The sequence below is a fragment of the Pectinophora gossypiella genome, chromosome 19 (genome assembly GCF_024362695.1).
Source record: "Pectinophora gossypiella chromosome 19, ilPecGoss1.1, whole genome shotgun sequence".
NCBI lineage: Eukaryota > Metazoa > Arthropoda > Insecta > Lepidoptera > Gelechiidae > Pectinophora > Pectinophora gossypiella.
In genome coordinates, this window is record NC_065422.1 from 6264990 (window position 1) to 6290982 (window position 25993).

The 25993-nt window shown below is 37.2% G+C and overlaps 1 protein-coding gene across 1 annotated transcript; it reads right to left on the reverse strand.

Moving 5' to 3' along the window:
* Positions 1-551: 551 nt before the first annotated feature.
* On the reverse strand, positions 552-24318 carry LOC126375583 (uncharacterized). The gene is made up of 2 exons (XM_050022583.1): positions 23632-24318; positions 552-5172 (listed from the first exon to the last, which is right to left on the reverse strand). The coding sequence occupies exons 1-2, from the start codon at positions 24119-24121 to the stop codon at positions 5117-5119; spliced, it is 546 nt and encodes a 181-aa protein (XP_049878540.1). The 5' UTR covers positions 24122-24318; the 3' UTR covers positions 552-5116.
* Between the last annotated feature and the right edge of the window lie 1675 nt (positions 24319-25993).

Below are 25993 nucleotides of genomic sequence, written 5' to 3' on the forward strand. Positions count from 1 at the left end.
AGAAATTTTATGATGGGTAAGTATATACCTTAGACAGACATTCCACGGTGAGATTCCACGGTGGTTTTAAAGAAAGGAAGACTTAAATTGAGATCTGCCCACCCCGAGGGGTAGGTATAGCCAGTGGGGATAGGATCTAGCATGTTTCAGTCCAAAAATAATTAAAAGTCCAAAAAAAATAAATTACGCCCGTTATTCTTAATAGGGTGGACAGAGCGACAAGTAATCAAAGACAACTTGCAACCACTTTTTATACGAAGTTAAACTTAAATATAAAATTGTGCAAGGAGCTTTTTTCTGCCTACAATTGACGTGAGTTCCATAAATTTTATGCCAGTCGATTGCCCGTCTCTTTCTTTTTCAGCGGATAAGAAAGTGACAGGTATAACTTAAAATTAGATGCGTATAGGAATCAGAAAGCACCAATGTCTGTAGGATTTTACGACATCCTCGGCAAGACAAGCAGCTGAACGAGTTCTATATTTTTTTATTCGCTCCCACTCCTGCGCAGAAGTTGAAGTTAAATAGCAAAATTAAATAAAATACATGTGAAGTAAATTAGTTCATTTATTTAACATTAAAAAAATCCATGAAGCGTATTGTACACTAGTCTACTCAATTATAAATACAAATCTGTTTTTTGAAACAGATTTTTTTTCTAAATTAGTTTTAAAGAATACCCAAAGAGCCCCAGCCTAGTTAGTTATTTTTTTTATAACAATCTTAGGCAAAGGTTGGCACTATATCTAAAAATCTTGGAATTAGTATATAACACATAAATAAAATGTATAGAAGTTTAATTAGTCTTGATAAATGGCTTTTTTTCTTTAATATTGTAGCGTAGCTCATATTACTTGTTAAGGTAAACATAGAGATAAGTTAGCTTTAAGAACTTTTGTATGTCAGGTTAATGTGACCGATAATATATTCGCGAGTGCTCATAAGTGCGCGCTTGAAAAACTTTAAAACAAACACGTAGCTTTAAGTAAACCATTAATTAAATTTATTTTTTTATTTTTCTCATATAGGTTACTTATACATCATTTATTTCTTTTCTTTTTTTATTTTTGTTAGCACATAGATATCAACTTGTATTTTTCATAAGGGGTAGTTTATACAAAAGGGGGAGGTATTGTAGCGTAGCTCATATTACTTGTTAAGGTAAACATAGAGATAAGTTAGCTTTAAGAACTTTTGTATGTCAGTCACCTAGTAAACGCCTTACAGTGAACACGCACTTATTATTTGCCGCCCTTCTGAACCACATAATATACTTAGTCTCACACCTAGTCAGTATCACCACAATTAGCATAAACCACACCATTTCGGCAAAATAATATAGGGTCCCGTTTGACCACAATCTCACCTGATGGTACTAACACAGTCGGCTATCGACCATTACAGACAGCGGTGACACGATTTTTTTGAAGAACTTTAAGTTTATTATTTTACTATAAATACACAACTTCACACACTTCTCATCAAAAAGATCGAAACGTCCCGCAAATTAAAGTTTCGTAAGCATTAACGGAAAAATATTACCTACTTACCTAAATTATAAATACGAGTAGTAGAAATAAGAAATAAATGTGTAAAACGAAACTCGAGAAAAGGTAGGTAGTGCCTATGCCTATCCTTGCGCTTCGCTTTGCTCGTCTTGGCGGGGGCACTCCCGTGCTCCCAGATTTATTTATTATTACTACTTACTAGTGGGTTTTTTAAGGTTTTTAATATAATGTTCCTAATTAAAATTGAAATTGAATTCTATTCCTAAGTTTTTCGATTTCTTTGGATGCCTATAGAAGTAGTATAAAGTATTTAGTATACTTACAATAAATTGTGTATTCATTACACTACAATAAATTAGATAAGTAACTCAAATTTATCTTCTATTAATCTGGTTTAAAATTAAATATGCATTTTAAACCAGATTAATTTGTTTTCATGCAGTTTTACATTATTGACAATCTTCAATAGTATTATGTACCAATTCCAAGATATTTCTAATATTATGTACTCTTTCTTATATTATATTAAATACTAAATGGCCCCGATTCCTGCAGACACATCCCAAAATAATTTTAAGTTATATTACCTGTCATTTTTATATCCGCCGAAAAGGAAAGGGACAGATAATTGACAGGCGTTAATTTTAAAATGAATGAGTGTATCAATGAATAACCCAGGCGAATCAAATAGGCATCTCGCTGATGTGCTATCACTTAATTCTGTCGGCCTTTGACCAATGTATTTTTAGTTTTTGAATTAAGATGGGTTTACTCTTGACTTCGTTCTTCCACGAGGAGAAGAAGAGATCGAAGGTGGAACGAGCTTACCCAGAAAATGCCTTTTCATCCGTATATTATATGTACAATTTTGAGAAGATTGTTTAAACTGCATAAAATTGACGCGTGTTACATAAATTTTACGACTGTCGATTACCCGTCCCTTTCATTTTCGGCGGATAAGAAAATGACAGGTATAACTTAAAATAAAATTAGGAGGTGTGTACGGGAATCAGCACCAATATCTAAGGGACAGATTAATTAGGAAGCGTGCTCCCCGAGGCGATGAGCAATAGTTTAGGTACTATATGCGGAGATCAGGGACTAGATTCTAAGACAACGACAATTTCAATACACTCTCAGGTTTAAAAAAAAAACTATAGACATAAAAAATATACAAAATCAGAAATCACGATATTGTACGGTCACGAGCATTAATATATATACACTTTGGTACCATGTCACATTAACTTATTTGACAAATTGAACTGTAAGTCTCACTAAATGTCAAATATGTTAGTGCGACAGAGTCCTAAAGTGGGTACATTATATTGCTCATGACTGTACGTGTCTAAAACACGTAGTTATACAGTTTTTATATCTATAGTTATTTAAATCTGAGATCACAGCTTTAAAAAATACTTCATCCATTTCTCAAAATTAAGTAAGTAATATTTTATAAAACATTTCTAAGCTATATATGCATGTTACTAATCATGTTATATGAGTCGAATAGCATATCGCCACCTTATAGAAAACCATAACTTTCTTCTATTCCTTGGTGAAAACCCACACACGTAAGCGTCTTTTTCATTCGAAACTCACACTCGGATGTGATTTTTGTTAACAAAATCTCGCAATAGACAAGCTAGTATCAATCCAGCCGGGTCTGCAAGACAACCGCACCGCGCGCGGCGCGAATCATATTGAGCGCTTCGACCAATAGCCGTTTGACGTCCATCAACGTAGATAGCATTCGTATCGTTTATTGGTCCAAGTGCTTGATATAATTCGCGCCGCGCGGAACGCAGTTGTCATGTAAATAAATCGCGGTTTTGTTAAAAAAAATAACATCAAGATGTGATTTTTATGCGATTTTCACAAGGCGACGATATTGCCATTTTTAAACAAACAAATCCTTTTACAAATACAAATATTTTTTTATTCGTTTAATGTTAACACTAAAATTAACAAAGTTTGGTCTAAGACATTATTAAAATGTTAAAAGGAACATAAAACTGTGGACGCTTTCCCTTTAAAACATACGATTGTACACTTACTTTATTTAAAATAACATAAACCTATAAATTCCTTTGGAACTTCACATTTAACATTAACTTTCCGTACCATAGAACAATTTAATAGAACCCATGAAATGATTGATCAATAACAGTCATAAGACAACCACTGAAAAAAGAATTTAGCCTCTAAGTGAATATAGCCAAGTGAAAAATTTTATAAAAAAAATGTCATAAGAATAGCGTCTTAAGGACTAGATGCATACGCATCGGTCTGCAAAGCATCGGATCACATTGCATTCTTCTTAAGGAGTCTGTGCCTCGGAAGACACTGTAAACCGTTGGTATCGACTACTATTTCAATGTTCAATGCTCATGTTGAGATCGTAGATAATTCATATCACGTGATTTCCAAGGTTTGTGCCCGGTTAATGGCAATACTACATGGGACTTAGGCCAGGCGCGCACTACGAGGTTTTCGCCGCGCGGCAGAAAAAAGCAGCGGCATAATGTCGCACTGTAATACTGTACCAAACAGTTTTAAATTGTATTGCGCGCACTTGACGGCAGAGCCACCGCAGCGGCGCTACTGTCGCACTGTAATACTTTACAGTGCGACATTATGCCGGAAAACCTTAGTCATCATTTAAATGTAATTTTTCCGTTTCTACCAACAAGACTGGTGGTCTACCATTTGTTGAAAGAAGGAATGTACGATAAGGTGCAAAAGTCGAATCAGTTTCTTGCATAGTAATAAATTAACTGGTTGCACTTAAGACCTGTTACTTACATTTCGTTTCTGTAATAGACCAAAAACACCTACAAAATCATAAATTTTATAATTATGACAACTAATGGTTCATAATTTTACCACTGTTTACAAATTCGCTGGGCTCAGTGACTGCACTTTTTACACTAGAATACTTCGATGCGATGCTGTGCATTGACATCCGTTAGACCAACAGACAGTTATTTCATATGTAAAACAATTGACAATTCAACAAAAAGCTGCCCTGAGTTCAACGGTGGGAAGTGTATACCTAACCGAACACTTCATAATTAAATAAGTACAACATTCGCTTATGAAAGTCTGGTTAATATCTACATTGAACATTTTATCTAAAGTTAAATATTTCAACCCAAATCATAGAATAAGGAATAATACTACGTGTAGAACGGCAATTCTTCGCTCCCCACCAGCGGCTGAGCTAGGTTTACCTCATCCCCTCGGTCTTACTTTAGTCGTCAATCGTATGGGCGTCAGAAGTCACACACACAGATGCGCGTGTACGATAACCTCAAAGTGTAGTGTCTGTGTAAAACGAGGTGTATTGTATGAAGTGTCCGTGGTGTGCCCAATTACACCAAAATAAATGCACGTGTTAAAACCGTTTCACACAAGAGAAACTTAAATGCCTATAAAATGTATATTATGAGGATAACTAACTAAAGTCACGGTAAAGTACTCGCCTACCACAATAACCATTGCATAGGCATTATGGTTTCTCTTAATAGAAAATTACAATTAATATTGATCTTTCAATAATTTAAATGATATTAATAATGATAAAAACAATATTAGTAATAATAAACCTAGTTCTCTTTGTCGCTCGACGTCGAGTCCGTGTGTTTCCGCAGTGTCCAGTAATCTGTAACAATATAAATAGTTCTATTAATATAAAATCTATACACCCTGTATAAACGCGAAAGCTCACTGACAAACTGATTCACTCATCACGAAATCTCAAACATTACAAGTGCTAGCAGTCTCAAATTTTGCATGGGAATTCCTTTAAGAACGTACGATTTTAACCAAATTAACGTTGTCTCCGTGGTCCAGTGGTTGAGCGTTGGGCTCACATATCACAAAAATCACTTTGTGATCCCTAGTTTGGTTAGGACATTACAGGCTGATCACCTGATTGTCCGAAAGTAAGACGATCCGTGCTTCGGAAGGCACGTTAAGCCGTTGGTCCCGGTTACTACTTACTGATGTAAGTAATTGTAGTCGTTACATGAGTCAGGGGCCTTTGGCGGCTGAGTAATAATCCTGACACCAAGATAAGAAGAAGACGGCATTTTACGAAATTCAACCCCTTAGGGGGTAAAAAACGATTGACGTATCAAATATCACATAAGTTACGCAGACCATAATTTAAAAATCCATAACCTAACAAACGAAAACGCAATCTCAGTTTCTTTTGAATCCAATCAGACACCTGCTACAATAACACATGATTGCCAACACAATCGCGTTTCGAGTTCCCAAAGTGGCCGATTTTGGGAACTGCAGGGCTCGAAGCGAGGAATTCCCGTAAACAAAGCTGGCCGATTTTGGGAATTATAGGAATTCCCGTAACTAACATTTGTTTTCCGCTGGTATTTTAATCACAAGCGGAACTTTGAGCTGATCTTGCTGATAGCGGAATATTTAACGTGGGAACTATTAAACATACCTGTTCCCCTAATTTCGGGAATGGGGTTTAGGATTTTTAAACATTTAAGCGTATACAAGCGAGTCTATTAAATCTTGTGCAGTGTCATTTTCATATGTTGGGCATCATCTTGATACTTCTTCTTCTTCAAAATTAATATAATAGGTAAGTGTTGTATAGTCTGAATATAACAGGGCAACACTGTGCCGCCAATTAATAAATAGATGGAATACGCTCATGTGCGTTTTTCCACCCTTTTTAAAATAAATAAACAACTCTAATATATTTTGGTTGTATTAATTAATTACACCAGATATAACAGTTAGTATGTCACCACGCGCGCCATAAGGGAAGAGTTGAATTGAATCACTAATTTAAGAGCCACGCTCTTGTCGGTGTAGCATTCTCCATGCTACTTTTTAGGGAAAAATATGACAGTGGTTTCCCTCTTGCCAGTGGTTTCTCTTTCTTACAGATAAGACAACCTATTGTAAAAGTTTGTCATTTTGTTTTCTCCCTACACGCTAATGGGGTAGTCAGAGGTACAGCCATCGTAAAATGAATTAAATACCCACACCTCACGGAGCTTCCTGATTTCGTTTTTGTTAATGTGCACAGTAAAGAAATACAGGGTGTTAGTGACATCGTAACGAAAACTTTGAAGGATGATTGAGACCATGATTCTGAGTTGATATAAAAAAACATGAAAATGTTTGTGTCTTTCTAAATTATTTTCAGTTCCATACTTTTGCGACGGAAAATTCCACTTGATATTAACTCAGAATCATGGTCTGAATCATCCCCCTCAGTATTCGTTACGATGTCACTAACACTCGGTATATAAAAGTAAATCTCAAAGAAGGCTTCCTTCCCATTAGGGATTATTTTCAATGTTACGGAACCATAGTAAAGACATTATACTTAATATAATTTTTTTTTTCTGTGGTTTCGTACAAAAGTCAAACCAAACCCCGAACTGCCTCTTATCCTACTCTCCCAGCTCTAAGCCTCCATGGTCTAGTGGTTATAGCGTTAGGCTCACGAGCTGAAGGTTCGGGTTCGATTCCCGATGGGGACATCGTCGGTATAATTTTGTGAGATTTTCTGTCTTTTGTATGGTAAGGAATTTTCAGGCTCGAACCACCTGATTGTCCGAAAAAGTAAGATAATTCCTTGCTTTGGAGGGCACGCTAAGCCGTAAAAACACCTCCACCAACCCGCAGTGGAGCAGCGCGGTGGAGTATGCTCCATATCCACTCCGGATTAAGGGGAGGCCTGCGCTCAACAGTGGGTCGTATAGGCTGTTTCGTTTATGTATGTATGTATGAGGAGCTCGGTGGTGCAGCGCAGCGATTGTTGAAGTAAAGCAACTTTCGCAAAGGCCGGTCATAGGATGTGTGACCACAAAAAAAAAGTTTTCATCTCGAGCTCCTCCGTGCTTCGGAAGGCACGTTAAGCCGTTGGTCCCGGCTGCATTAGCAGTCGTTAATAACCATCAATCCGCACTGGGCCCGCGTGATGGTTTAAGGCCCGATCTTCCTATCCATCCATAGGGAAGGCCCGTGCCCCAGCAGTGGGGACGTTAATGGGCTGATGATGATGATGTATGTATGACAGGTGACATAGGTAGGTATTATATGACATGTATTATATCACATGTCATATAATACAATTTAAGTGCGTAATATGCAAGCTTTTTAATGTCGCTTCATCAGTCATCTTTCGAGCGGCATCTTTGAACAGTATCGTTTGCATTACACGACGCACGCGCAATATTATATTGAAACCACTTTCCCACATTATTGTTGTGTTATTCAATCTTGGGTGATGTCATTGAATTATCTTTGTGTGCCGGCAAAAGCTTTATTCTTATTTCAAATTACGATAAGCCACCCAAGAGTAATTAGAAGACAAACGCGTAGCTTTTGGCGTTTGTACTTGGTACTCTTACACTGAAACACACACATAGAGACAGAGTACTGCGGGGCAGAAGGTAAGAGGGAAACCACTGCTCTATTTTCCCTAAAAAAGTAGCATGGAGAATGCTACTTTTTTAGGCTCATGGGGTAGGTAGAAGATAATTCAGTCTTCCGATACGAAGTCTTGGGTTGTATAATCATCACTAATTTAAGAGAAGCGGATTTAGTTTTCATGACACGAGAAAATCGGCGCGTAATTTCAGAGATCACCACACAATCCGAATTTTCCACTGAAGAAAAGTCGACCTTATCAGTTCTGTGGTCATCATAATTCCAAACGAAACTGAAAAGCTGGCACCGCACACTATTCGGAAGGATCTATATCAACATGTGATATAATACCTACCTATGCCACATGTCATACATACATAAGTAAACAAAACAGCCTATATACGACCCACTGTTGAGTACAGGCCTCCCCTTAATCCGGAGTGGGTATGGAGCATACTCCACCGCACTGCTCCACTGCGCGTTGGTGGAGGTGTTTTATCGGCTTTCAACTTAAAGCATAGGAACTTTGTCTTTACATGAGTATATAAAGTCCTGGACACGCATAAGGTTATGTGTCTTCATAACTTCTGTCGATCGCCAATTTTCCGCTTACAAATTAACAATATGATACGACCGAACAGGGTATACGGTGGGTAATTGAATAGATGGGAATCATCGCATTTGGACAATAAGAAATAAAAACAAAATATTTACGCCTTCTAAACTCGGAGATAGCGCGGATAAAAACAGGTTCCCGAGATATACGCACAGTGGGCCGGCGACTGACGTGCGTGGGCAAAAAATAACTCGAAAAAAAAAGAAGGACTTTACCGAGTGTATTTTATTGAGCGAGCGAGCTCGGCTACCTGCGTTACGCACGGTTTTACATTGTAGGATATTTTAATGCATTTTTTATGTATTACTCGACGGAACAATGGAGATTCTGTGGTTTACCGACCCAGCGAGCGTCTGCCTCTAGTTTGTAGTTGTGCTCATTCTGTATGCAAATGTGATAATCTTATGTAAAGATTGCAATTGTGGGGTTCATGTAATCTGATTTACACTGTCGGGATAACAGAAAAGTTTGCCTATATATGTATGTTAGTACGTGAATATTAGATATGTGGAGTTTTGATAGACTATGTTCCTTATAAGATATCTATCTAGTGGCCTATCTAGCGGCGAAACTAAACAATTTTATTCGAAATTAATTCTAAAAAATTGGATTAAAAATAACAAAATAATATCGTTTTTAAAACAATTTATAAGATATTTATTTTCGCTTTTTTTTAAATCTACATCCTAAACGAAGGCATCGAAAGGCACTCCACTCAATTATTTCCTCATGCTGCCGTCGCTAATGACGGCTGTAAACCCTGCAACGACATATTAACTCATATTGCGGACATAAACACATGTGTCATGGTAAATCATATTGATTTATACCCCAATATCAAGTCGATAGATTCCGCGAATCGAAAGGTGAATGTTTCGAGCCAGCCTTCCGAGAAAAGACCCATGGTGATAATCCGCTCATGCTCGTGAAATTATACCCACTGTTTGTGAAGTACTTACTTAATATTTTGCAATAAAAAATGTGTAAGTATATAAAAAAAAATTAAAAAAATATTTTTTTTAGTGTGATCACAAAAAAAAACATTTCTTTCTTTTATTCTTTCGTGACGGATTCTTCCATAAATTAAGCGGTCTTTTCGTGTAAATTTGTTGTTAGATAAATATTACTCAATCGAAAGATAACTCCATATTATTATGCGGTCATAGATAAAATGAAAGTGATAAGAATTTGAGGGCTTTTTCTGTGATTTAAATAAATGCTATATCTATCTGGAATACGTTATATTTTTACTTTTCTGACCCAGAAGGAAAGCGTGAAAAAAGATAAGGTCATTAATCAACGAAAGGCAGCGTACGTGATAAACTCCTGCCATTTTAAACTTACAAGTCGTATTTTGCAGGCTCTCTTCAGGTTTTATCGGAGGGTAACATCGTATGATCGTAACATAGGAGGGTATGACAGAGTATTAATTTATGTACGTACACGGCACACGGTATTAACATAATTTGAAAGGGCTTGAAAAATCGAACCATCCGAATTAATTAACTTGACAGGTAGAACGAGAGAATTTCCTTTGCCTCTTTTTCTTTTTTTATAAACTTTTTTATTAGCCACCGATTTAAATTTCCTTTATTGACACTGACTTTAAAGATTTTTGTCTTGAAAAAAGAAGAAAAAGAACCATTGGGATATATTTGTTTTTTGTAGCGTTTTTTAGGGTTCGAGTTTTAAGTATAATAAAATGTATGGAGTTACGAATGTGAGAGTTCGTTCAACTTCGTAACGGGACCATACATGAGTTGTATGTGTGTATGTATGTGCAGGATTGTGTTGGTAAACAGAAGACGCTTCGGACTTGGTTTAGCAATAAACTTTGTAATCTGATTTCGTAGGTAGATATTTTTTAACTTAAATTCAAATCTGAAGCTACAGAAATAATGCCCAAAGAGACAGTCTACTTAATTATCATTTTGTATTAGGGCATTTTGAAGCCTCACATTAATTGAACTTCTAAGATAGATTTGATAATTATGGAAATTACTCATAAAATGACGAAGGGGTTTCGTAGCAAGGAACTGTTTTCATACACTCTTTTGTTACTAGATATTGTGTAAGTTTTACATTTTATCTATACTAATATAATAAAATTTAAATGGGAAAGTATACACTTCCCATTTAAATTCGTATATTAAATACATACACATACGTGTGTGTCTGTCTGTTTGTATGTCCGTCTTTGCGAAGTGATGGAGAGTGACATAGGCTATTTTTTGTCTCCTTCTAACGGTGAATTTGCGGTGGAATTTGTATGTAACATTCCGCGATTTTCCAGGGTAGAAACTTAGAAAGTATGCAGGCTCTTTGTGACTAAAAAAAAATCCCCAACCCCTTCAAAGAGGGGGTGAAATGAAAATATATGGGATTTTTCGTAGTTTTCAAGGTAGGAAGCTAAAAATTGTTACATTAGGAAAGGGAAACCGTGTTACTCTGAATTTAACGCGAGCGAAGCCGCGGGCATAAGCTAGCATGGCATATATTTTTTATGTTATTGTTTTGTAGCTGTTGCGTCCTCTAAAAATAAATATTTTCTTTCTTTCTTACTTAAACCTACACCCGTGATCCCAAATGGGGTTGGCAGAGTCACAAATAAGCAAAGACAACTTGGTGCCGCTTTCATACGTCAAAAAATGTGACGATACAAAGCGACGTCACTTTAATCAAATCAAATCAAATATACTTTTTTGCACAGAACTAAAATACACTCACTTACTTTACTGTTACGTCGACGGTTTTCTTTTTCCCTTTTTCCTTTTTATGGACGTCATTTTAAAATCGCGGAACAACGTACAATCGTAGTACAATGCAGTAAAATACAACACTAGTTACCAGTCCTAGTAGGATTTGTAGTTACTGTACTACAGGGTGTTCTGAATTGGAGTAATTTAACGTACATTGTTTTAAGTTTACGCGGTTATTATCATAAGAGAGAGAGTAGGAGTCTCATATCCCCATTTAAACGCGGTAAGAACCCGTTATTATGTGCTTTAATTTAACGTAACCTAAACAGCCTATATACGTCCCACTGCTGGGCACAGGCGTCCCCTCAATCAACCGGAGCGGGTATGGAGCATACTCCACCACGCTGCTCCAATGCGGGTTGGTGGAGGTGTTTTTACGGCTAATAGCCGGGTCCAACGGCTTAACGTGCCCTCCGAAGCAAGGAATAATCTTACTTTAATCAGGTGATTCAAGCCTGAAAAGTCCTTACCAAACAAAGGACAGTCTCACAAAGTGATTTCGACAATGTCTTCATCGGGAATCGAACCCGGACCTCCAGATCGTGAGCCTAACGCTCTGTTTTATATTATGTTAAAGTAACATAAGCTATTGGTGGATAAATATCCAAACCCAAGACAATTTATACAGGGTGTTAGTGACATCGTAACGAAAACTTTGAGGGATGATTCCGATTCTGAAAATTCCACTTAGTATCAACTCAGAATCATGGTCTGAACCATCCCCCTCAGTATTTATTACGGTGTCACTAACACCCAGTCAATACGCTAGTTTCCAACTAGTCAAATCTGTTACTTTTTATTACACGTCAAAACACGAAATTACTATGGAATTTGTATGAAAAAGCGCACTGTGACGAGTATGGCAGTCAGTTATGTTAACACTATCAAAATTCTTCCACTCAGTATAATAAAGTACTTATAATAACTTCTTGCAACAGGACTTTCAAAACTAAATTTGGTTTTGCTAGTCACGCCCGCGCCCATGCAAGAGCCCAGGGTAACACTAGCTAAGGGTGTCGCCGTCGACGGATACGTCTGGGAGGACATCATCATCATCATCACTGAGGTAAGTATGTAGTCGTTACATGAGTCGTGTCAGGGTTGATGGGCTTGGTATTCCACCTCACAACAAAGATGCATTTTTTTAATGTTTATTGTAAAATACAACAGAACATACTGTACATAGTGTATTGTTATCATATAGCCAGCTATATACAGGGTGCGTCGCTTTGTTATCGGCTCGGGTAACAAACAAGGAACACAGTTAGCAGGGCACGGCCGGGCATCGAACCCGTGGCCTTTCTCCCGGCTAGGGCATCACTCAGAAAAATATTACGATTATTACTTCTATGTCGGACCGAGAGGACATAAATTCACGCCTGTAATCCGTAATGGGGTGAGCAGCCAGTAGGCTCTGGACTGCACGGCAACCACGCCGCATGCGCCACGAATTATATCGATTTCGGCCAATAGACGCAGCGAATGCTATCTACGTAGATAGACGACGGACGGCTATTGGTCGACTGTGATCGATCGCCCTCTATACAGGGTGTTAGTGACATCGTAACGAAAACTTTGAGGGGTGATTGAGGCCATGATTCTGAGATGATATCAAGTGGAATTTTCCGTCGCAAAAGTATGGAATTGAAAATAATTAAAAAAAAACACAAAAAATTTCAGGAATATTCAGACTGAAAATTCCACTTGATATCAACTCAGAATCATGGTCTGAACCATCCCCCTCAGTATTCGTTACGGTGTCACTAACACCCATACCTACTTGTATGTCTACCGTATGTACTTGTGTGGGGTGTAAGTGACATTGTAACGAATACTGAGGGAGATGATTCAGCTGATTATTCTGAGTTAATATCAAGAAGAATTTTCCTTCGCAAAAGTATAGAATTGAAAATAATTTAAAAAATAAATAAAAAAAACATGAATTTTGCGACGAAAAATTCCACTTCATATTAACTCAGAATCATGGCCTGAATCATCCCCCTGAGTATTCGTTACGATGTTACTAACACCCTGTATAATTCGCGCGAATAAAAAAAATATACTGTCACTGATTGTCATTTTATGGATCCTAAGGTCATCATTCCCCTAGCATTATCCCGTTTTTCACAGGGTCCACTTACCTAACCTGAAGATTTGACAGGTCCGGCTTTTTACAGAAACAACTGCCTGTCTGACCTTCCACCCCGCGAAGGGAAAACCAGCCCAATACAGGTTAGGTCACATACCTCCGAAAACGCTCTCGGGAATGTGGGTTTCCTCACGATGTTTTCCTTCACCGCTGAGCATGTGATAATCATTTATGATCCAAACATGAATTCGAAAACAAATTCGACAATCATTGGTTTAGGCCTGTGCTGGATTCGAACCTGCGGCCTCAAAGTGAGAGGCAAGCGTTCTACCAACTGGGCTACAACGGCTTCCACTCACCACGGCTTTATGGACCCTAAGGTAAGATCGTAAAAATAATGTACCTGTGCATTTCGTAAAATGTTGGCTGTGCATCCTAATAATTGATTCTAAACATAGTGTGATGACACCTTTTATGGTGGGTTTTCAATTTCAAACTGATAAGATTTCAGTTTTATTTTAAGCTGTTTGACTTTAGTTGTAATTTGGATCGCATAATGGTGCTAATTCCTGTAAATACCATCTAATTTTATTTTAAGTTATATCTGTCATTTTCTTATCCGCCGAAAAGGAAAGGGACGGGTAATCGACAAGCATAAAATTTATGGAACACACGTCAATTTTAAGCACAAATCTAAACCAACCGTCTAAAAATTTTACAGCCGTCAATAACTCGACACAGTTAAGTAGACAGCACGTCAAACGGATTGCATACCAGCGACGTACCTTTTGATTCGCCCGGGTTATTCATTCATTTACTCATTCTTTCTAAAATTAAGAGTTGTGAATCATCCGTCCCTTTCCTTTTCGACGGATATGAAAATGACGGATATAACTTAAAATAAAATTAGGCGGTGTCTGCAGGAATCGGGGCCATGTGTATTGTTTTATAAAAACGCATCTCAAACTGAAGAAAAATAATGTAAGGAAGCCTATAATATAGGTAAGTATCTACTTAGATACTTATTTTAACCTACTTAAGTATACGATAAATAAGACAAAGTGTACTTTATTAATTAGTAGGTACCTATGTGTTTTTATGTACAAAATTCAATGACGGACTTTCCAAGCTATGTTCATAAAAAACAATATAGATGGCGTTGTACAACTTTAACGTGATAATTACCTATTTTCTCATTACTCGGGTACATAATGATTCCAAAATACAATGTAATGGCAGAAGCATATATAAAAAATATTGGATATTTGGATTATTTGGATCACATTTCAGCATTAGCTTTTGCAGCGCATCTGGCATGTTTGCTGAGGCACGCACGGATAGTTTTGAGACCATATTGCGCAAGCGGATCTTCTCCCTGAGGCGCAGGGTGCGGGGCAGCGACAACATGTACCTGAGCGCGTTAACCGAGAGGGTTGACTGCCCTATCGTAGTACACTGCTGGATGAAGGTACTTATTATGCCTAATTCTGGTGCCTACGAAAAATAGATATTACCTACCTAGTGTTACTTTACTAACATAGTTTATAAGCGCCTTTTTTCTTACTAACAATAATATGGAGTACAATCTGAAATAAATGTAATAATAATAAAATAATAATAAATTACGTATAAAATTATGTTGCTACCTATATTTTTTCTCTTTATTATGATCAAAATAATAATGTGTCGAAGATGTAATTTTTATTACACTCAGGCGGGTGTAATAAAAAGGGTCATCTTTTATAAGCAAAAACAAAGATAAAAGATGTATATGTATGTTACCTATGAAATTAGAAGGAAAATCTGTACAGCGCCATCTATATTGTTTTTTTAGGAACGCAGCCTGGAAATTCCCTCATTGATAGTTCAAAAACATCTGCGATCTCGTAAAATAACGGTACTTCAATAGACTAGACTTCAGTAGTTTAATCTACTTGATTGTCGAAATTGCTAATACAAGATATTATTTATTTTGTATTTTTACAGAAATGGAATCTTTAAAAAAAAATGCTTTATTTATAACGGAATGGCAAAAAAGTAATAAATATTGAAGTAATTGCAACTGGCCGGATGTTATAATGCTACCTTCGAGCTCCGAATTTAAATTATTTTATCGCAAGTTATAAAATCTGTTGCGTGACTCCAATTCGCGTGAGAATGTTTTCAAAAAACGTTTTAAATTCTTTTTCACCTCGTGCTTTACTCTGAATTCTTGAAGAAGCTAAATCGATCAATCATGTAAGTAATCAACAATGTTTCCGTATTTTAAAATTCGAAGTAAATCGCATAGAATATACGGAGCAGTAATGCAAATCGAACGCATCAAGTTATCTATTTCGGACAGTAAAATTGTGCCCGGGGGCAATGGACGGACGATTTTAAATTTAGAATTTTCGTGTGTGTTCAAATTGGCACGAATGTTTGCCGGTGAACGTTCAGAAATTGTCAGACATTTTGTAATAAAAATTTTGCCGTCTGGTTTATAAAATGCATCCAGTAGGTCTTTTTAACCATAGACTTGGATTTTTTCGCGCTTTTTTTATATACCACTCGATTCAAATCAAAACTTTGTTTTTAATTCGGCATCATAATATATGAACAACTTAAAAATAATTAGGTAAATAGATGAGTTGATGAGTTTTGATGGAACTGTATATTATTTAGAACTTTTTATTAATAACTAAATATTATTGATTAAAAATAATAATCGATTTACTCCCCAAATTACTTAAGCTGCTGAAATGGTTTTATTATTGCCTAAGATCATCTAAGGTCTCTTACCTGCAAGTATAGAATAAGGAATAATACCTACTAAGTATAGAACGTCAACTCTCCGCTCCCCACCAGCGGCTGAGCTAGGTTTACCTCACCCCCGCTCGAACATAGTTTAGTCTTCAATCATGTGGCGTCAGAAGTAAAACATAGATGCGCGTGTACGATAACGTCATGCCAATGTGTAGTGTCTGTGCAACATGAAGTGTTTTGTGTATTATCATTTCATAACCAATTAAAACCGCATTAATCAAACAATTTTAGATAAAACAGCGAACTATACTAGGCCGAGTATTTAATTTAACAAATTAAAGTCTATTGTTAAGGTCAGGGCTGATAAGAAGTTAAATAAGTACCTATAATTGGATGAATTGGTAATCATTATAAATAAATTATCATTATAAAGTTACGTGTGGCACCTAAAGTTATTTACGATGTCTGTGTACCAAACAAGTCGTAAGAACTGTAACCTGGAACCCGACAGAGGGCAGCAGTAAGTGTTAGTACTATTCAGAGGCGGAGGACTGGAGTCCTAGTACAGCTTTTAAATAGACTACACTAGGCGCCATCCCATTCGCGTCAGACAGACTACTGCGGGGCGAAAGGCCAGAGGGAAACCAGTGCCCTATTTTTCCCTAAAAAACTAGCATGGAGAATGCTACACCGACAAGACTGTGGCTCTTAAATGAGTGATGTGTACCAAATATTAGAAATTGATTGATACATTCATCACAAGATGAACTAAGTATCCACACCTCACCAAGCTTTCTTTATGAGCAGAAATTGATCTTCAGAAGTGGAAAGACACTAACAAGAAAAGATTATACCGAGTGACATTCAGCGCACCTCATTTGTTCGGCCAAATAGTGTATGCTGACTGAGGCTAATACACAATTTAATTTTAATTTAATACACAATTTTACGACGAAAAAAAAGAAAAACCTTATAGAGAGAGACGTAAAATTAGATCAAAAAACCTTTTTTTAAGTCATAAAGTTTCGCGTTTGACCAAATCGCACCCTGTGAAGATATGTGAGTGACCTAAGGTAAGCACACTTATTTAGTAGGTAAGTAAATGCTCATTTATTCACTCTAGATATGTAGATTCATAGGTTTCCAAGCTACCATAGAATAATAATATTGTTTTTAAACACCCATTTAAAAAAAAAAAACTCGAAGCCCTTAGCAACGCTCCCATAGGGCACGGTGGTTCCGCAGGGTGAGCCGTCACGGTCCGAGGTTCGGTTCCAGTTCAGGCAACAGACGGTTTTTACTGTGGGAAAGATAGTTACCAAGTGGATGTAAGGGCTTTGAGTGAAGCTCTGCTTTAGAAGTTTTTTTTTAAATAACCGTTTTTTGGGAGTGTTGCTTGGGTGACGACTAAAAAAGAACTTTGTCTTCTGTCGATCCTAACAATATTTTCTTTCAGTTAGAAATAGAAATATTCAGTTGTTATCAATTGATAAAGCAAGCTAGAAGTGTCACTAAAAATGAGAATGGTTAATGATGACAATAGAGTCATGACATCATAGTGTCGTCTCTATGATTGATGACAAGTGAATCCTAATTGCGAGCCTACAGGGCAACGCCTTTTGTTTCAGGGTTCCGTAAGCGTTGAAAAAACCAAATCCATGAAGGTTTATAAGAAGATTAGGGTCAATGACCTAAACAAGTTAATTGAGTAATAGCCGCGTTCGTAATTCTTGCTGGAGTAGGTACGATCACGAGTACTAATATGTATACACTTTAAAACCATGTCACATTATCTTTTTCGATCATGTTGTTGCATCAGTCTCATGAAATGTCAAATATGATAGTGCGACAGGGTTCTAAAGTGGGTACATGATATTGTTCATGACTGTAAGAGGCGTGGACAAGTTAGCAACGTAGGTGTTTGGATCAACTCGAATTCTTCTTCTATACACAAATGCATACGTATCTACTTCGTTGGATTCATAAACAGTCCATATTGTGATTGGTCGAATTGAGCGCCAAGAAACTGTGTAATAAAACTTGGAAATACCGAGATTTTCGTCAGGATAAAGCTAGAAATATTAGAGATAAATAATAGGTAAGTAAGTACTTACTTACTTAATCATAGGTAATTTTATACGGAACCATTTTTCTTTACACACATCCTTCTCGCGTCTACTTTTTTTTCGTATCTTTTAAAGATCTTTTTACCGGCTGACGTAATGCTTGTAACTCGATATACGTAACAAACAGACCGACAATCAGTTCCTTATTGTATCGCTCACGCCACTAGCGATGCCGACATAGCCTACTAGAATAGACTTACTTTCCATTGTTAAAAAATTCTTTCGCGTCGTACGCATTGCCAAAATTTTCTGTTATAAGGATCTTTTTTCGTTAATTTGAAAAAAAAATATGTCTTCATCAATATTAATTAGGCGCGTACTACGTATTTATATATATCTCTCTCTATTCTCTCTCTATTTAAGAGCTGCGCTCTTGTCGGTGGAGTAATCGCCATTCCTCTCTTCTTCCCGGCAAAACCTTCACCTCCCGATACGACACGACCTGCACCTTCTCTTTTATTTGTTTCATAAATGGTATCCTAGGTCTACTCCTACTTCTCTTCCCTTCAATTTTTCCTTCTATAATGTTTGTTATAAATGAATCGTGTCGTATCAGGTGGCCAATCATATTTCCTCTCCGGTTCTCTATAGTCTTCAATATGCTTCTCTTTTCTTCAACTCTTTCCACCACATTTTCATTTGACACCATTTCAGTCCAGCTTATACCCTCCATCCTTCGCCAACACCACATCTCAAACGCTTCCAACCTCTCTCTGTCTCTCTGTGTCATAGTCCACGTTTCACTTCCATAGTACCATACGTATTTATATATATATTATTATATTTATATCTTTTGTGTTCTCTGATAGTCTTCTTCTATTCGTTCGTGTGGGCTGTGAAGTCACCCAAGAAACTATGCTTTAAAGCAGACCCTATGAAGAACGATGTATTTCACTACAGTATTGTTATTGCGCTGTTTTTGTTAATTCCTAGTTATAATTTCTCTGTGTATTTTTAGGACTTAATTTCTCTGTTTACTTTTTACTTTTTATTACATTTAAAACTAGTATTCATGGAAGAGCGGTGCCTCCCAACACAAGCTATTATTATGCTTAAAGGGAGACATCGGTATCCTGTCAAAGATTATGAAACCTTTTAAAGAAAATAAACATTTTATTTTATTTTTATTTATTTTTTATTTATTTCGTTTTTCACAGGGTCTGCTTTAAAGCTTAAAAAACGAGACAGCGCGGAAGTACGTTGTAAAGTAAGCTTTTGATAAGTATATTGAAATCTGATAAAAGTAATTGAAATCCCGAAAAAGTCGTAGAAGTTGACAGGTGTACCTTTACTTCTGTATTCACTACTGCATGACCAATTACATGGGCTATGGGCTGTATACAGTAATCACCTCTCACTATAAGTTGCAATCAACAATTTTAAGACTTAAAATAAATGTAAGTATCAAATGTTTTGGTGTATCTAAGTGTCACTCCCTGGAATGACATTACTAGATATTTTACAACCAAAAATCGCTTTTATAGCCCGACAGATAAACTCGTTTATTGTAACATATCATTCAATAGGTACCTAAACCTATTTATATAATGTACACGATCACATAATTTAACCACATTTGTACAAGGCAAATGGTCTATCAACAGGTACGTAGTAGGTATTACGTAGATTTGACCAGTAATGAGTCATGGTGGTGTGGTCACCAACCTAGCGGGTGTGGTCAAAATGTGGTCATTACGTCATTTTCATTGTGGACCTCAAGACAGGTGCAGACTTGTTGCTTCATGTTAATTTAAGGTAGGTAAAGAAGAAGTTTGGGTGATATTGAATATTGGATTTGTTAGAAATTCGCTTTTAGCATAGTTGGTAATGAAGTAACAGTAACGGATAATTTTGTTGATGCCAACTATGGGATCGAAGATGCCAACATAATGTTAGTTGATTAATAGTGATGCACCGGATTCTACTTTTGGCGGGTACCCGGCCACCATATGGGATTCCTCACGATGTTTTCCTTCACCGTTGAGCATGTGATAATCATTTATGATCCAACATGAATTCGAAAACTAATTCGACAATCATTGGCTAGTTGATATGGAATTTTATGACTTGAATGAATATTTTCAACAACAATGATATTTAAAATTGACAAATGTTTATAATGTGACTAATTATTAGGTACTTACTTAATTCCTTGATGCTCCATACTGACATTATTTGTAATATTGTACGTCCGACATGGACATGCTGTTGAGACAATTTTATAATGTTTGACACCTGCATGTATGTACCTACACAGCTTCTCAATAAATGTTTCTTGTTTCTTGTTTGTTTCTTGTTTATTGGTTTAGGCCTGTGTTGGATTCGAACCTGCGACCTCAAAGTGATTGGCAAGCGTTCTATCATGCCTCTCCCCTTACCAGCTAAGTATTATTTTAGTAATAATGTGCATACTAAAAGTTAAGTTTCAAAATCATTAGGAGTGGCCAACCTTTGAAAGGATTATAGGTCAAGCCACTCCTTGCATACTTGGTACTTGAGATCATTGTACCGATATGCCGACAAAATCAATGCTAATATTTATTTATTTTGTTATCGATATCTGCAAAAATGCACGACAGATTCAGGTCAATATGATATGAGTCATATTATATTTATAGCCAGGTCCCTGCCCCGAGATATTATTTTTATATTTAAGGAAAGCAAGGTAGTAATTACTCCATTCTTTCTCTGCTGATGTGGGAGTAAGAAAATGAGAAAGCATAGAATGCGTGATTCTGTTTTCCCGAACGTATTTCTTTTTTTATCATGATGATCTTCTTATCCAGCGGATTGTGAGGTGGAATACCAGCCTCATCAACCCAGGTCAGGGTTATGATTGAGCCGCCAAAGGCCTCTGACATAGGTCTTGTAACGATTACTCACTTACATCAGTAAATAGTAACGGGGACAAATCGTGGCGCTACTCTGTTTTTTTCATGATGATGATGATAAACTATCTCGAAAGTATGAGCGTAAGCATAACATCCATCCTAAGACTAATACTTAGGTACACCCAGTGTGTGCGGAGGTACATTGACTTTGTTTTTTACAACTTCTCTCCTAGTTATCCATTCAATTAATTTTAGAATGCGATCATATCCTTTCTCTATTTAAAAAAAAAAACATAGTTCATTCCCCTCTGCTCAGCTTAGATCTCGTGACCACAAAAAATATGCTCTGCGCCCGCGCAATTATGATGGCGGACTATAATTTAACCAGGCAGGTTGTAACTATGATATTATACTAGTCTATAATTATAAGGTGGCTGATTCATTCTGCTATACTTAGGTACTTAACAATATTGTGCCTCTTCGTTATGAAAATGCATGAGTTATTTCGTTGCAAATGGTACGATGAAGAGTGTGAGCTACGATGGTATCTGATATATATAATGTGGACTGTATTACTATATGAATGACAAACAAAAAAATACTTAGCTTGAGAGAGTTTTTATTATATTTTCACCAACAACAAACAAGACATAAGCAGAAAAACAAAACCATGATACAAAACGTTGTCAAAAAAGAAGAAATATAAAAAATAAACATGTAAAAAGACTATAAAATCTGCGAAGAGTTCGCAACAAAGAGAATGAAATGAGACGAGAGAAGAAGAAGAAGAAGTAAAATCATCATATCGATTAAAAGTGGTATTCGAATTTATAGAATAATCCAATGATTCGTAAATAGGTATTCCTTTTATGCAATTTAATGAGGCGTCTGGTACGCTTAAACTCTAACTTCTGAAGGTATTGACTTCTCTTATGAGTCACGGGTCAGTATCCAAATCAGTTTGGCGTACCACACAGACACTTCATATGCAATATTTTATCGCGCAACTCATATTCATCTCTCCTGATATAAATCACAACAACCTTTCAAAAGTAGACACAAAACAACATTAACTCTAAGACCATTTAAGAGTTATGTTCGAAAGTTATTTGGCTGGCAGTAAATATAAGTTGGCAGGAAGGAAATGTAATGGAGGGGAAAAAAACAAGAGGTCTTAGGCCTTAGATTACGTAAGCGGGTATTGACCTCAAATCCATGGGATTTGGTAAGACATGTCTCGAATTTTGAAGACATGGTTGAATCGTGTTTGATGATGATGAAACGTGGAGAAAGACAGGAAACTAAATGCGCTGGGGTGCTCGACTCAACGGAAATGGTCTTTTTATTTATATTTTTCCAGGTGTAAAGTTAATGTTTAACATAATAATGAGCGTATTGGCGTAGCGTATAGGTGATGAATTGATGATATTGTTTTAAGCTACGCGTAGATGCTAACATTGTTGAAGGTGGATGACCGACCTCATCAACCCTGGTGTCAGGGTTATTATTGAGCCGCCAAAGGCCCCTGACATGTACCTGACATAACTGTTGGGATCATTTAGAAATTCAAAAGCCTGCACCGGTATCTATGGTGGAGTACAGTCATGAGCAATATAATGTACTCACTTTAGGACTCTGTCGCACTAACATATTTAACGTTTAGTGAGACTTACAGTTCAATTTGTCAAAAAAGTTAATGTGACATGGTACCAAAGTGTATACATATTAATGCTCGTGACCGTACATGTAGATAGTTGCTGTTTTACAGCAAATCTGGATTTTTTAAGAAATAAAAACAAAAGGAAATCTAACATGATGAACGTATCATTGAAAATGCACATGAGACATAGATCACCAAAATATTACGACACCAAAAAATTGAGTTCCCGCTTTTCCTACTGTTTAACTTTATTAAGCGTATTTTGATTTGTAAAATATACAAAGTTAGTTAAAATACCATGGGTATCTCAGAAGCAAACACCAAAAGATGCACACACGCCACCTTTATTTGCTAAAGTCTGTTTGAACAAGTCGGAAGACGATAAGATGGCCTACTTTAAGTTCCATTGTTGGGCGCTTGAGCAAATACACTTTATTGACCCCAAAGTCCTCGAGTAGCCAAGTCTATAATACTGATGAGTTAGGTGTTATGAGTACTTATTGTTATTATTTCGTAAGGTGCTAATTTGAATGTGCTTTAGAAAGTATCTTTGTCTTGTGTATTGTGAGAAGTTTGCAAGGTGAAAAGTAATTTACATATAAATTAAAATGTAGTAGATGCTGCTTGCATGAATAATTTTTGTCTACGTAATATGTAGTTTAAATAGCTTTTCGCTTGCTTTTCCATTTGTTACTACAAATAGGTACCTACTTAAAAATGTTACATGTAGAGTTTATTTAAGGTTTTGATTTTGGATATTCGTTGAAGTGTTAGGGTGACTGCTGTACTTCGACTTCGAGATACTGATGAAGAGATTTGCTAAAAGGGAAATTGTAAGACAAAAGGTGAAGCAAATTAGGTAAAGAATTTAACTGACCTGTCATTTGCAGCTGTCTCCGTGAGGCTGGTGTGCGAGGCGTGCGGGGCGTGCGCGCGGCGCGGGGCGTTCGCGGGGTGCGCGGGGTGCGCGGCGATCGTGGAGAGCTGGCTACGCTCGCGCCACTCCGCCTCGAAGGTGACCCCAGCACCCTCAGCTCCGTATTCCCAACACAAGCCAGCGCCTCCGCCCCTGTCCGCACCGGACTCTCCGCATTCTCCTTATCCTCCTCACAAAACTTCACAGGCGAGTCCATCTTCGCCGCCTTATAACTACATTCCGTCTCGATATCAAAATTGAATCTCCTGATGAACCTCTTCCTATCCCTGCTGTACTGCTCCGCCATCAGCCTCCTCGTCTCGTCCCGGTCCGGAGCCCCGAACAAACACTTGCAGCTCCCCCTGCGCCGTCTCGGCGTGTTGGATACGTTCCTCAGGGCCACAGACATCTCGAACCTCCTCTGTTTAGGTGTGCGTCCTCCCGTTGCCATAGTCAGGTGAGCGGCGACTGGTTCCGAAACATCTGACTAATAATCTCCGGAGAGAAACAGCTGTTGCGCAGGTAGCGTGAGATGGGGATAGGGGCTGCGCGTGCGAGAGCGGGGGCGGCGATCACACCTGGCGCGAGCCCGCCAATTCTAACCTCAACGCGCGTGCGTGCGGCACCGGCGTGCGCGCTCTTCCCGCCTTTCGGATCGACTGACGCGGAGCTGCGGCCTCCATGTTTTAAGTGCGGCCAAAGTTTAGCACGAATTTCTGCAACTTTTTTTTAAAGAGTTCTTGTTTATTTTTATACTTGCGACGAATTAAGACATGGCGCTGCTATATTTCTTATTTTGACCGAGTATTTTCTGTATGAAGGTCAAAACACCCTGAAAGTGGCGTACTTAATCTTTCACGAAGAAAATGTCCTGTAAATAAATAAATAGTAAATTTTCTGTTTTCTAAAGGCTTCTAATCTAGAGCTCAAAGAACGATTTAAAATTGTATTTAATATCAGGCTTTATCCATCCAAAACACATCAAAAAAATAAACTACAGAACAATAAAATATAGCAATGTATGCAGAAAATGGTACAACCTGGCAACATCGAAGCTTGGCAGTTTCCCGCGCACCGCCGCATGCGCCGATTTTGGCAGACACTTGGCGCGAACTTAACAATGGAATCAAGGACGCTTTTTGTCCGGGTACAGGTGTCATCAAAGGGGAGCACAACAATTCCTTCTACTATTCATGCTATTTCATATTTCAATGTCATACATACATAATCCTTAAGTATTATTATTTGATGAATTCATAGATTGTGACGTATTTTTAGTACTGGACGTTATCACGTTTCGGTGATAAGAAAATTCCAGTTTTTGTTACGCTTATTAGTATGTACTTAATTATATTCTATTTTTTTTATAAAATGCATAGCATCTAAATAAAAATAAATATACCTATAAGTACTATTTTATGTTTTTACTTAATTAGTACCCACCGGTAAAGGAATACATACCGTTAACGGCCTCTGTGGTCTAGTGGTTTGAGCGTTGGGCTGAGGATTCGGAAGTCCCGGGTTCAAATCCCAATGGGGACACATCACAAAAATCACTTTGTGATTCCTAGTTTGGTTAGGACATTACAGGCTGATCACCTGATTGTCCGAAAGTAAAATGATCCGTGCTTCGGAAGGCACGTTAAACTGTTGGTCCCGGTTACTACTTACTGATGTAAGTAAGTAGTCGTTACATGAGCCATGTCAGGGGCCTTTGGCGGCTCAATAGCAACCCTGACACCAGGGGCCTGTTTCATAAAACTTACAATTGTAAATTACAACGACAATTTGGTGTTAATTACGTAGCTAATATGAAACTGCAAAATATTCGTGATCACATACTCCGCAATGTACATCAAATTGTCATTGTAATTTACAATTGTAAGTTTTATTAAACAGGCCCCTGGGTTGATGGGGTTGATAATCCACCTCACAACCCACACGATGGAAGAAGAAGAAGGGAATACATACAAACCATGAGTTTTAAGACAGTTAATAAACAGAAACTATGTAAAAAGGTTATTATAAGATTAGTGATTATTACAAGATAAGAATGCATCCAATGGGATTAACTGTTTAGGAACTGATATTAGACAGCCAAATTACTGAATTGTATAACAAAATATTTAATGTTTATTTTTGAAAGATTAAAGGTTTTCCTTATAGCTTCTTATCCCCGGCGACGTGTTGTGAGAAGCTGCAATAGTTTTAGGGGAGTAAGACGTTCGTCATGTAAAAAATGTCGTTTCAAAGTGTAACTTAGTGACTATGTTACCTACTGAATAAAGATATTTTTAAATTTGAATTATTTTTCTTCACACCA